This window comes from Panicum virgatum, chromosome 9N, assembly GCF_016808335.1.
Source record: "Panicum virgatum strain AP13 chromosome 9N, P.virgatum_v5, whole genome shotgun sequence".
NCBI lineage: Eukaryota > Viridiplantae > Streptophyta > Magnoliopsida > Poales > Poaceae > Panicum > Panicum virgatum.
The window spans coordinates 62,014,804-62,028,200 of NC_053153.1; the positions used below are offsets into that span (position 1 = coordinate 62,014,804).

Below are 13,397 nucleotides of genomic sequence, written 5' to 3' on the forward strand. Positions count from 1 at the left end.
CGACACAGTCTCTAAAATTTAATTTTGACTTCTTATTTTTATAAAAATATTTATCACAAAGTGATATATTTATATTTTATGAAAGTATTTTTCAAGACAAATCTATTCATATAATTTTTGTATTTTGAAACTCAACAACTTAAAAATTATTCATGATTTATGTTCCCAATGTTTGACTCAAATCTTGTCCAAAATGACATTCTTTTCGAGTATGGAGGGAGTATATATATAGCCATATAAAGAAGAGGCCCATGTACCTGAAAAGGGAAACCAAAATTGAATACGACCATATATGGCATCCATCTTTGGTCTACTTCATTTCGTACAGCTAGCTTGCATCAAGTTTGATAGTACTAGTATTTCAGCCGAGCCAGCAGGCCTAGATCTCCTGAGACAAGAAGATCATGTAGTTCAGACTCCAGCTCCATCATTGAGGACAGCATGCAAGGGTTTCCACCAGCTGCGAAATGATGAGCACAATAATTTTGATCGTGTTGGCAACAACATCAGACTAGCTAATTGTCCAACATCACAGACGTCATGACGAAGAAATTAGGGATGGATGTGACTCCACTCGGTGTCGGTCCAGCTTAATTGCCCAAACAGAATATGCTAAAAAAAATGACCAAACAGAATCAGTCAATCCTGCTGCTTGCCAAAAAAAAAAACCACACAGTGCCAACCGTTTCAGTGGCTTTCGAAGGATCCACGCTACAATTGCTGATACAAACTGAAGGAGACAGCTAGCTCGATTGGCACAACCTTTTCAGCGAAAATTTCCAACCCGACCTCCGCAGCCGTCCTAGCAACACACCACCGGCCGCATCTTTTTCAAGATTCTCGTCACCACCAAGCCGACTAAAGTGGAGAAAGGGACACGGAAATTGGAATAATCGCAGCCACCGGCCGTACATAGAAACCTCTCGGTGTTGAAGTTCACAAGAAGAGAGAGCTTGTGCTGAACCTAGATAGTGGCTTTCACTTTCAATTCATTCATTTCTTTTCCCTAGTTTCCTAAAATGAATGAATTTAAAGTGAAAACAAACTGCTAGTATATGGTTGCCATATAGGAGTAATATGGTTTCTAAATATGAAATATGATGATATACACAAAAGTTATACCCTACATAAGATATTAACCAAGAAATGCAGCCCCTCTGTACACGCTAACTAACATGTACTCCTGCACATTCCCAAGTTTTCAATTTTAAATGGTTAGCATCAACCTTAGGGCGCATGCATAACATGAACATCAACATTATTTACAAGTGGGAAAACTCTCTCGAGATTAAGCTCGGTCTGCAAGTTATAAAGTTCATATTGTAATGTTGCAAATCATGAGTTGCAAGATAAATATGTAAAAATTCATTTGTTTTGGAAGCCATTATTTTTCGGTATCTTTATTAACTTAGCTCCATGTGGAGTTGTGGCACCGTGTTGAGGTCCCAATCCAACCGGCAGGTGATGTTGTTGTAGTTGTTTGTTGTTGTGCCCAGTCTGAGCGTTATTTCTTCTTTTTAATATAATCGACAGCTCTCCTGCCTGGTTCATTTAAAAAAATTAACTGAGCTCCATCAGACAATGAAATTTGTAATAAATATATGAATAATCACTACATTATTAAATTTAAAGGGGGAAACAAAATGGAATAGGTACCAAGATAACTCCCAGAGAGAGGTGCACAAATTGTGCACTGTCCTAAGACCAAATAAAGCCCTTGGCGTGCAAGGTTTTCTGCTCTTTTGTCCCAGGATATGATTCAGGCCGCCAGTGTGTCTCTCTGGTAGCATGGCGCGGATCAATGTGTCATCAATCACCAAATTCGTTTGTGCCAGAGAATCAAGGAAATATCTAGAAAAAGTTGTATGTAGGAGTGATGAAAATGGAAGAAGTGTATCCCTTGGGTTTTCATGTTTCGGTATGAGATTATTAGAAGGCAAAGGGTCTGATATGGTCACTGCTCTATTTGCATGCAGCAAATGCAAGAATATGCAGGGATCTTTGCTGCAGTAGGGGAAGAAGTAGGGTGCACTTAAGACTTCGTAATGCTGACTTGCTGATTCTACTTTCAGAAATCAGAATATATAGGATCAATCCACCATCAAGCAAAGGAAGGTTTGGTAAGCATATGCAAGCAGGGGCCTATAAGGATCCTTAATGTACGCATCCAATGGTCCAAATTGAATTTTGTACTGCACACACTATATATTCTCAGTATTTAGCTTCATCAAGCTGACAGATCTTGAGGGGGAAGCGCATGCAGTGGAATACAAAAATCCGTTTCTTTAATTTTAAGGAATGGAATACAAAAATCTTCTGTATATACAGGGATATCCGATCCTGTATCATCGACATTGCAGCTAGATCCATAGCAAGATAGGATGGTAATACCTAGACAACGATTAATGAAAAAAACTGTACGTGTAGAATGAACTCAGCATATTTTCTTCAAAGCATAAGAGAAGTTCATCCATTTTCGAGCTGGATAGGAGTTGAACATATATATAGGTCATGGCAACTGTATCAAATGACGAGGTTAATTTGTTGTTCTTGACGATGAGATCGAGATAGTGCGCGCGAGAGGATCAATATCCTCTACATGCAAATATATCCATTAATAGCAAGATGTATAAATGTAGGCATAGAACAAAATTATCTAACACTATCTAAGGATTATGAGATATATATAGTAGGGCAATGCTATATGTTTGCCCTACTGATAACCATGGAAAACTTAAATTAAACTGGAATTTCATCTTCTGTAGCAAAGGACTACTACTACTTGTTGAGAAATCTTCTCTTGAGTTATTATCGAAATGATCCACGGTTCTAATAATGTATATCTTGATTGTCATTACGAAAGGGCTATATATATATATGGTGGCTGAAATCAGTTATTGCTCAAATGCAATATGCCCATCATTATTCTACGTAATTAGTGGAGCGAATCACAATGCAACAATCTCTGGAGGAGAACAACTAAGAGCCAAATTGCCAAAAGAATGCAATAAGCACCAAGCACACATCAAATCTCCTCAAGTACTCTCTGGGTAAGCTTGAGGAACTGGCCTCAATTCTTTCTTGACATGAAATTATTCCAGGAGACAAAAACCAAACTTACATGAGAAAGGGGCACTGCCGAATTGAAATTTATGGGCTCGGAATTATCCAAACCTTTTAGAGAGCATGCAAAGCCGCCCGAGTTTGTATTGCCACACATGCAAGATGAGGAGGGGTGCAGGAGAATAGAAACCAGGCAATCTTCTCAAGAAATCAAACACAAATTAAAGAATAATTGGTACAAAGGTTAAGGGGAAACTTAGAGCCAGACAGCCAGTCATGGGCTCAATCGCCTTTCGCCTCATAACCTGAGGGACAAGTCCAGCTCGTCGGCGCGCCCGACGCCGCGCTCCGGCGAGCCGCTGCTTATGCTGTGCTGCAGGCTGCCGGACTGCCCGGCCAACGACGGATCCGGAGCAGCTTTGTGAGTGTTCAACTTGATCCTCGCCCTCCCGGCAGGCTCCGCTCCTGCAGGCAGGTCGATTGCTGCTCCAGCGCTCCCGGGGGGGTCGACCAGGGCACCCGACCGCCCATGCAAGCGCATGGCGGCGATCTCCCAGCGGCGCTTGGCGAGGGTGCGCTCGTACTTGTGCGCGTTCTGGTGGCCGCCGAGCGCCTGCGAGGTGTAGAACTTGCGGTCGCAGTACGTGCAGAGGAAGAAGCCGGGCGGCTCCTCCGGCGCGGCCGAGGCGCCGGGGTGGAGGAGGGTGAGCTCAAGGTCGAGGTCCTGCTCCGGCCGCCTCTCCATTATTGGTGTAGGTGTCGAGCTTGCTGGTAGTGATGGTAGATGTCTCTTTGTGGCGCCTGTGGAAGCTCAATTTGCTACAGAAATTGTTGTGCAGGTCATTAAGCGAGGGTTTAATAATACAGCTACCGGAACGAAACTGGTGTGGCTGCTTGCGTGTTCTCGCGCGCACGTGCTTTTGGGGATTTGTGGCAACTTAACCGAAGAAGGAAAGAACTCGTATCAAGCCAAGTTCTTTTTTTTTTCGGGCATATCAAGCCAAGTTGTATGACCGGAGTGCGCTGATTTCATTAATTATCGATTATGTCAGGAAAAGGAAGAGTGTTGGTTGATTCTGCGGAATAATGACATGCCGGCTGGGGCATGTTTTCGTACCAAATTAGGAGAGAAAAGGTCAGGCGATAGATTGTCTCACAAAATATGAGGGAAACCACAATGATTTGTAGATTCACCGATGGCGCTTGCTACGGTGGTCCATCTAATTGTCATTGTTAGATCGATCCAAGCTTCATGAAAGATAGTTGTTAGATACTTAGATCTAATGAGAAGATATATATTTTATTTATTTATCAATCATCAAAATAAAAAATTATATAAAGTTATGTCTCCTGTTACCTCATGTTGTAATATGGGATGGCACTTTAAGATGGCACCTCTCTCCATGCCACCGCTTCTGACATGACCTTGCAACAAGATACAGAGACAATTTGGGCCGCAACGGAGCAGCAGCCCGTCGCGCGTCATGGAGGACACTCGCCGCCGCCGCCGTCGACATCCGTCGACGTGTGTTGTCCGGCCGGGGACCAGGCGTTGGCCACCATCTCGGGCTCATGTCGTCATTATTATTACGGCTGGTCCTTGTTTGCCAGTATCAAACAAGAAATTGCTAGTTAAAGTGTCATCCCATAGCCTGACTAGTATAGAAATTGTCCCGGCTGCAGTTGGGCTTGGGACTAACGAAGGTTTTACTCCCAGATCTAGCGGCTAGCTGGATGGCCACCAACCGGTTAGTGGTTTCAATTGGGATTAAAGACCGACGGGTCTATTTGTCCTAGGGTGACTCCAATTGGGACTGAAAAGGAGAGCATGTCTGTCTACTTATCCCTCTCCCTCATCTCCATCGAGCATAGTCCCGTCCTCTTCTTCTTTATCCTCTTCCCTCTCCTAGCCCTCTCCCTCTCTTTTCCCTCTCTCTCGTCTGGACCTCTCTAAAAGCATCTAGACCCCTAATTCGTGCTTTGATAATTAGTGACAACGTTTATGGACTAACGATTTCATTTGAGATGATGAGCATAGGTTAGTCCATGGATGAATGAGGTTTTATTGTGATCGTGGAACGTGTTGGAAATGATATGTAAAACATGAGCTCAAGGCAAAGGTATAACATAGGGCTTTTCTATTTTTGCCGGTCAAAAGGCGATTAGTGGATGAAATTGACCAGATTAATAGGATAAATGGCCGTACTATCAAGAGGGGTCTTTGCACCTTTGCTTGACGGGTCTCTAATGACATTTTGCTCAAGAGTACTTGTTGCATGCATGAGAGCTAACTTTGGTTTGAGAGTATGGCGACTTGTTTTCAAAATGTGAGCTGACTTCTAACTGCGGACAGTCCAGCCCAGATGGGCGGATGGTCCGCATGTCTCTTTTAAAACTTGTCCAGAGACAAATGTGTCTCTAGTGGACGAAAAAGGTGTAGGGCGGACGGTCCAGCCCAGTTGGGCGGACGGTCCGCCACTCATAATCAAAATCTTTACAGAGACGTTGTGGTCTCTGTGTGCGCTGTGAAATTGAACGGCAGACGGTCCGCCCCTTGGGCTCGGACGCTCCACCAGTCATTTGAGTTTTTGTCCAGAGACGTTAGTATCTCTGTTGGGGATGGTCCGCCGGTCATTTAGAGAAAACATCCAGAGACGATTCCGTCTCTAGTGGTTAGAAGTTTTGAACTGTGGACGGTCCGCCCTTAGGGCGCGAATGGTCCGCCAGGGCGCCAACGGTCACTTCTGAGACACAATCATTACACTCTGACTCACTGGGTTTGAATGGCGGAAAGTTCAGTTTTTGAACTGCGGACGGTCCGCGATTACGCAGAAAAGAGTGTAACGGCTAGTTTTTAGGGGAATTCTATATATACCCTTTGTCCGGCCATTTGAGGTCTCTCTTGGCCGCTTTGAAAGCATTTTTGACACATTTGAGCTGGTCTGTCCCTCTCTCACACACTCCTTGCGTAGGAATTGCATTCTTGTGAGTGTGAGAGCTTTCTAGTGCATTGCATCAAGAGTTTGAGCTTTGTCGCACTAGGGAAACTTCAAGCAAACGTCATCGACTTGTTACTCTTGGGAGTTGCCGCTCCCTAGACGGCTTGGAGGAGTTGATTTCATGGAGCCCTCCAAGGAGATTGTTGAGGGGCCCCGAAATTTGTTGTGAGAGATCTTGTGCTCACATCACTGGAGTGGTGAAGAGCAACTCTAGAAGAATCGAGGTTTGGAGCGATTCATTAAATCAAGCCGGCTCAAGATCAAGAGGTCTCTTGATAGAGGAGCGGTTGACTCTTTGAATCCACCTCAACGTGGATTAGGGGTGACCGGCAAGTCATCGACACCACGGGAAAAATTTCTTGTGTCAAGCTCGGTTATTTCTCTTGCTCACTTTAACTGTTGTATTTACTTTGAGAACTTTACTTTACTAGAGCTTAAATTGTATCTTGCCATCCTAGGTTGCAAACCCAAACTAGAGATAGTTGTAGTTTGGCATAGGGTTCTCTTGTGTTACTAATTAAATTTCTCTAGTGTTTGTGTTTTTAGTTTTAAACCGCCTATTCACCCCCTCTAGTCAGTGTTCTTGATCCTACACTCTCCTAGCAGCGGCCCATGCCGAGCCCCTAAGCGGGGATCTCAGCGAGCGGCAGTGGTCGGGTCGGTAGCGCGGCCAGGCCTCGGCGGGGACAGCAGCTCGGCTCCCCCCCGGGTCGGGCGGCCCCGGTGGGCGGTGCCCGAGACCCGCTCGGCAGGGGGGCGGCAGTGCGGAGTGCAAGGCATGGCCAGGCCCCGACGGGTGGCGTCGCGGGCAGACCCGCTCGACCTAGCTCTGGCGAACGGCAACATGTCGCAAAGCTAAGATTGTTATTTTTTCATATATGTATATGTGGCGGGATTGATTTATGAATGATTCGTTTGAGGTTGTAATTGATTTTGTGATTGTAATTGATTTTGTAATTGCAATTTTGATCAATTTTTTGGATTTGGAGAAGTTGGCTCCCATACGCGGGTGTTGGTGAGCCATTTTTTTGTTTGGGACAATTGCATTAGTTCCGGTTGAATAACATCCGAGACAAAATGGATACACACATTTGTTTCAGATGGACATTCCCGGTTGGGAAACTAGGACTAAAAGAAGTTCTCAATCGGAATTAAATAAGGATCATGACTAGTGACTATACCAAGATTATAAAAGGCTTATATTAAAATTTAGATCAGATGAAATAGCTCACAAGGGCTGCCCTACCAGAGGGCTGGGCTGCAGCTGCCCGGCTGCAGGCATGGTCTGGTGGGCTGCTGTTCGGCTACATGGATGCCTGCATCCGCGCCGCTGCATCCTAGAGCTGATAGAGTAGCCGAACAGCTCTTGAGCAATGTTGAAAATGTTTTAGAAAATATGATTATTATTTGTCTTTACAATCTCATCAATACACCTTCCCGCACACATGTCACTATTGATCTTATTTACGTACCTTTAAAAATTGATTATGGTCATTATAATGTTATTTTGAAATGAAACACTATATATAGAGAGAGAGACCCACATGGTGACCTTGTGAGAGCTAGGAAGGCCCTCAACCGTACCCCAACCTTGTGCTTAAACCTGAACTCAACAAAAGAGCTTGAGATAGATAGTCAAAAGGATCGGAAGGAGGCGAAAGAGAGTCCTTGTCTTTAATCATTGCACGGATCAAACGGGTAGAAAAACGAGGAATGGGGATAAATGCCCGATCCAAGTTTAGCCAATTATTAGATTTGTGCAATAGACTAGGCGGCGGTATCTCTCAGCCTGTTCGGCTGGTGGGAATTGGCTGGGCTGATCAGCCCAGCCATCCAGCGGTCCACCAGCAGCTGAACGATCCACCACCAGCCATTCAGAGGGAGTGAGCTCTTTTGGCCTCGCGAGCTGACACGTGCGCTGGTCTAGGTGTGTACATGTTCTTGACGGAAGGAAACAGTCGTTCGGCTGGTGGTGATGCGTACGCGGCTGGGCTGGTCAAACCAGCCAGCCCAGCCAATTCCTACCAGCCGAATGGGCCTCTTTCTCTTTCTGTCTAGTTCAAAAGTCAAAATGCTGTTGTTCCATAGTGACACGATGCACCTAATTAAAACAAACATGCAATTATACACTATTTTGATTTTGCTAATACGAACAGTGTGGTGTGAAAGAATTTGATTGTCAAAGTTTAGTACATTTTTTCTGAATTGCAAAGTTTGAAAGATATTGAAGACGTTTGAAGCGAACCAAATCTTACATTTTGAAACGGGAGAGGAGTTACTAAGATTCTGTGCAGTGTACTGCACCGTGAGCCGGCCGGCTGGGACCCCTACAAGCTAGGCTTAGGAACAACGCTGCAGTGTGGTAGAACTTTGTCTCGTGCACGCAGGCAATGCAAGCATCTGCCAATGGGCACACCGGTGGTTTAAATGCGATAGATAGATCCCCTGCCACATTCTATTGCATCCGGCGTGTCATTTAAGAGCAAGTATTACGGATGGCTGAAAGTCTATGTGGACCAAGAGAGAGAAGAAGATGGGCGTCTGGTCATCCGCCCGCTCAAGCGAGAGAAGAAGGTGGGCGTCTGGACCAAGAGAAGAAAGTCATGGATGATAACATACTTATATTTTTCATTGTAAAATTTACATTATTTTATTTATTTCGCTTTAAAAATGTATGTGATGTGTTTTTTTTACAGATTTACGATTATCATCTCTATGTAAATATTTTTATACACTGGCTCACGAACCAAACGAGCTAGCTCGAGCCACTAACAAGCCGAGCCGAGCTAGCTTTCTGGCTCGTTTGTATAACAGGCTATAACGAGTCGAGCAACAACGAGCCGAGCTATAACGAGCCGAGCTAGCTTGATATCCAGCCCTAGTTCGCTCCCACCGTGAGTCTGCTCGCCGCTAAAAAGAACGCGCCTCCCTTCCCTCCTTCCCGTCCGCCCCACACGCCTCTTGCCGGTTACTCCAACCACGTGCGCCACTCCCTCGCCGCCCTCGCTCCGCCGGGCCGTCGCTTTGCCGTGCCTCCTCCTTCATCGGTCTGGCACGCGCGCGGCTCTCCTCCTCTGCCGGCTCGGCGCCGCCGCCGCCTCGCTCCGCCGGCCCGCGCTCCGCCACCTCGGCGCCGCTGACCCGCCTTCCCGTTGCGCCGCCGCGCCTCCCTCCGCTTTGCGCCGCAGCTGACCCTCCTCCTCGGCCGGCTAGGCGCCACCGCCTCGCTCCGCCGGCCGCGCTCCGCCAGCTCGGCGGCGCAGACCCGCCTTCGCGTCGCTCCGCCGCGGTGGGTCCGCCCGCGAGCCGATACGGCGGCGGCGCCTGCTCCCTCCTGTCGCCGCGCTCGCCTTGCCGGGCGCCCCCTCCTTGCCCGGTCCAGTACGCGCGGCTCTATGACGGAACTGCCAAATTAAATCTCTAATTAAGCGTAATGGCCGTCATTTGAACACATCGGGTGCATTAGCTTAACGCCTTAATTTGGCGATCATTTCTCAACCTACGGCCCGATCGAAACATCACCGGTAGTCCCACGCGAAGGTGGGCGCAGATGGTACAAGCACAGCATATTACTTGAAAATATAAACTCAATGAAAACGAAACAATAAGTTTTACAAACCGAGTTCAAATATATGCAATTAATTTACAAAACTTTACAATAGATGGTCTGAAGTTCGAAATCAAAAGGTCCTACATCTATTCTAACTATCACCAGTTCTGATCCTTCTCGACCGGTCGGACCGGTTCACCAAACCGGTCGGACCGGTCGGCACCATTCTGCTGCCTCCACCGGTCAGACCGGTCCCACGGGCCGGTCAGCCCGGTCTGTGCAAAACAGAGAGGCTGAACACTCTGCCCTCGAGTGTACAACCCGACAATCCCCTAACCTAAGGGTCTCGCTCCACCACCTCCCACCCCTCTGCATCCCGGCGGATGAACTTGACACAGCAGCGGCAGAAGTCGACGTCCGGGTGCCCTGAAATAATAATTGTGGCAACAAACCCTGAGTATACTAATACTCAGCAAGGCTTACCCGACCAGTGGGTATAACTTAGCCCACATCCCTAGACATGCACGGCATTTGGCTGGTGGTTTGTTTTGCAGAAATAGCTCTTAGAGGTGTATCCTTACTTTCAATGTTTTAGCCGCATATTTTATATAGATAGACTCTCACTAATGTTTGCCTATCTACACACGCATGTTGGAGCATCAAATTAAGATTCAGAATAGTATCCATTTTTATATCTCTAATATCCTAACTCATTTGCTACGATGTGACAAAGAGATCAAGGCCCTCATATCCGCGAGACACGGCGAATCGATCCGATTTAACCTTGCATGGTGGACCTAACCAATACGACACGTATAGGCCCCGTCGGACCACACGCACCAACCATTCCCCTCCCCACCTCGAACTACAGGACCGCCCCACCATCATATGGTCAGCCGAGCTCAACATGAGACCACCAAAAGTAAACATGCATCCCCATTTCTCCGCGACTACTCGGCTACCCCAGGAGGTGAGTTGAAGTCATGTACTTTCGAAGCAAAGCAGTAATAGGCTTACCGATTTCGACTACCTCCTACTCCCGGCATGCGGTTAGTACAATTCAATCCCCGATCAGCACTGCCACAACGATCGGTCCTTAATCGACACGGACGGGGCTAAGACACCCAGGAACCCTGTCCTGCTGCCAAACCTAATACCATCATCCCCGCCCGGTCTCACATCTCCATATCCATTTCAATCCATTTCTCAAATACTGAAGTATAAAGATAATAATGTATCTCGCGAGTAACCGGCAATTACTCGGCTTCTAAAGTTTCCTGTGTCTCGCGAGTGACACGAAGTCACCCGACTTCTACCGGACTTATTTAGCCTGGCACCGCTATCGACCTAGACATACTAGTAAAAACTCAAGGAAACCTAGGGATCATGCAGCTAGGGTTCCAATCAATTCCTAATACGTAATGCACAAGTAATAGATAAAACATATACATAGTGAATCATAATTTAAAATAATAGAACATGCACCGGAGCTTGCCTTGCGTCTGCTGCTCAGTACTAGGGTGAGATGGGCCTTGGGCCGACTCCCCACGGTCCTCCTTCTGCGGGGCTTGCCCCTGTGGCCCCTGTGGCTCCGCAACCACCTCGTACACGACCTCCTCCGCCGCGGCCGCTACACGTGTGCATATGCATATGATATGAGAGAATGCATGCATGATTTGCAAAAATTATAATTAACCCAATACCCAAAACAATTTCTGACTGATTACATTAACTACCCCAGACTGAACCCTTTCTGTCACTGCCACACCGGTCAGACCGGTGCCCCAGACCGGTCAGACCAGTTCTTGATACTCAGCCACGCCACCGGTCAGACCGGTCCTACCCAGATCACAAGCTGGAGTCCATGTCGCGGTTAAACTAGTCCACCAAATTCCAAATACTGTCCAGACCTAGGTTCAGGGATGCATAAAGATGATCTTGACCAAAGGAAATCGACGAAAACCCTCTAAAAGATGGATTTACCCAACCCTAGGTGACATACCTTAAGTACACTAGCCTTCAAACTCTCATTCCCTTCTAGGATTTAGTTCATGGATCTAACTAGAGATATTTGACCAAAGGGGTTCACTCATAACCACCTAGAAAAGGAGATCAACTCAACTCTAACTTGTTTACCTTGAAAGGGCTCCTCCCCCCACGAAGAACTTGGATTCCACCTCACCCCGGGAAGGAGTTCGTGCCAGTGACGGTCCTTGACTCCGATTTGAAGCTTCCCACGCCTTGGATTTGATTTGGGGTGAGGGATTTGAGAGGGAGGGTTTGGGAGAGAGGGGAGGGCACGGGAGAGTGAGGGAGAGGGAGCTGGGCGCGAGAGAGAGTGTGTGTGCTGTTGTGAGAGTGAGGGAGAGATTTAAATGTTGTGGGGCCCAAAACCACCGACTCGAGCTCGACCGGTCAGACCGATAGGCTAGACCGGTCAAACCGGTCCGGACTGAACTGGGCAGAATTTGTTAAAACGTTTCCCTCCAGTGGTTTGTGGCGCTAATGACCGTAATTAGCCTTAATGACAGGGAATTAACATCTGAGGTGTTACAGGCTCCATGCCACGTGCCACGGGCCTCTCTGCCATCCCGCGCTCCGCCAAACCACTCGCAGTCATGGAATACAAAATCGCTCGATAATCGCGATTATCGGTGAAATTTACCGTTACCGATGTTGACTGATAAACGTTATCAATTGATTTTTCGATGGATTTCAATCCAAATTTCAAAAATTCAAAAAAATTTATAACTAGTGTGGAAAAAATTATATAAAAAACTAGAGCCTCTCTATAGTCTAGAATGATGTCACATATTAAAAACAACCACCGTTTGCTTAGACAAAAAAATGTTTCCAATACTAAAGCCTGATAATTGATGCAAATCCATCGATAATCAATGCAAATCAGTTGATATTCAACAATTTTGGTTGATTTTCTATTTCCTTTCACCAACTTGACCAAATATGCATGGGGTATTTACTATATTGTTGTATATTATGCTACAAATGGATGGTTATACTGATAATTTGCAATGTAGACTAGTGTTAAATATTAGTGGTGGGAAGAAAGACTTCAATGTTGACTTGTTGTTAAATCGGTTAGGATACAATAGGCTTCAATGTTGACTATAATATGTATGCTTATACTAAAAAAACTATATCTAAATGTCTAATTGGTTTACATAATTATTATATAAAAAAGTGTCATTTATGAAAAATGGATGTTTTAAGTGTCTTTCTGTATGAATTATGGATGTGGTCATATGAGTCTGTTACCAATTTGCATAAAACTTGTGTCAATTTATGCTAATATGGACAATGTGGTTTGTATGGACTATGTACTTTTTTGTATTTATGTGCAATTTCATTTGGTGTATGTCTATTTATGTGGTTTGCATAATTATACATAACATGGATATATGTAATATGTATCTATAGTTTATTCAATTTATGTCCAAAATATATGTACATGTTTATTTCTAATGCAATTCTATCGTAAGCTATGTATGTATGTATAATTTACCTTATAAAATACCATACATAACAAACCAAATAAAAATACTATAAAAATTTCTATTTTCCATCTGCTAAATAGATTTCTCAGCCGAATTTTCGATAAATCGACCGATTTGCATCGATTATCAATGATAAATCATTGATTATCGATATTTGAATTTGATCTTCCTTATCAGTCGATTTTAGCGATATTTCACCGATTTTCAATCGATTATCGATACCGGAGGGCACTGATAAACCATGTATCAGTGATAACGTAAACCCTGCTC

At 45.4% G+C, this 13,397-nt stretch overlaps 1 protein-coding gene across 1 annotated transcript; it reads right to left on the reverse strand.

The window, feature by feature from the left end:
- Window positions 1-3,051: 3,051 nt before the first annotated feature.
- On the reverse strand, window positions 3,052-4,072 carry LOC120691881 (zinc finger protein 1-like). The gene has a single exon (XM_039975081.1). It carries the CDS (start codon window positions 3,806-3,808, stop codon window positions 3,362-3,364), a length of 447 nt encoding a protein of 148 aa, XP_039831015.1. The 5' UTR covers window positions 3,809-4,072; the 3' UTR covers window positions 3,052-3,361.
- Window positions 4,073-13,397: the final 9,325 nt, after the last annotated feature.

Excerpts from the sequence above, each read along its gene's own strand:
- LOC120691881 (XM_039975081.1), bottom strand. The coding sequence starts at position 3,808 with ATGGAGAGGCGGCCGGAGCAGGACCTCGACCTTGAGCTCACCCTCCTC.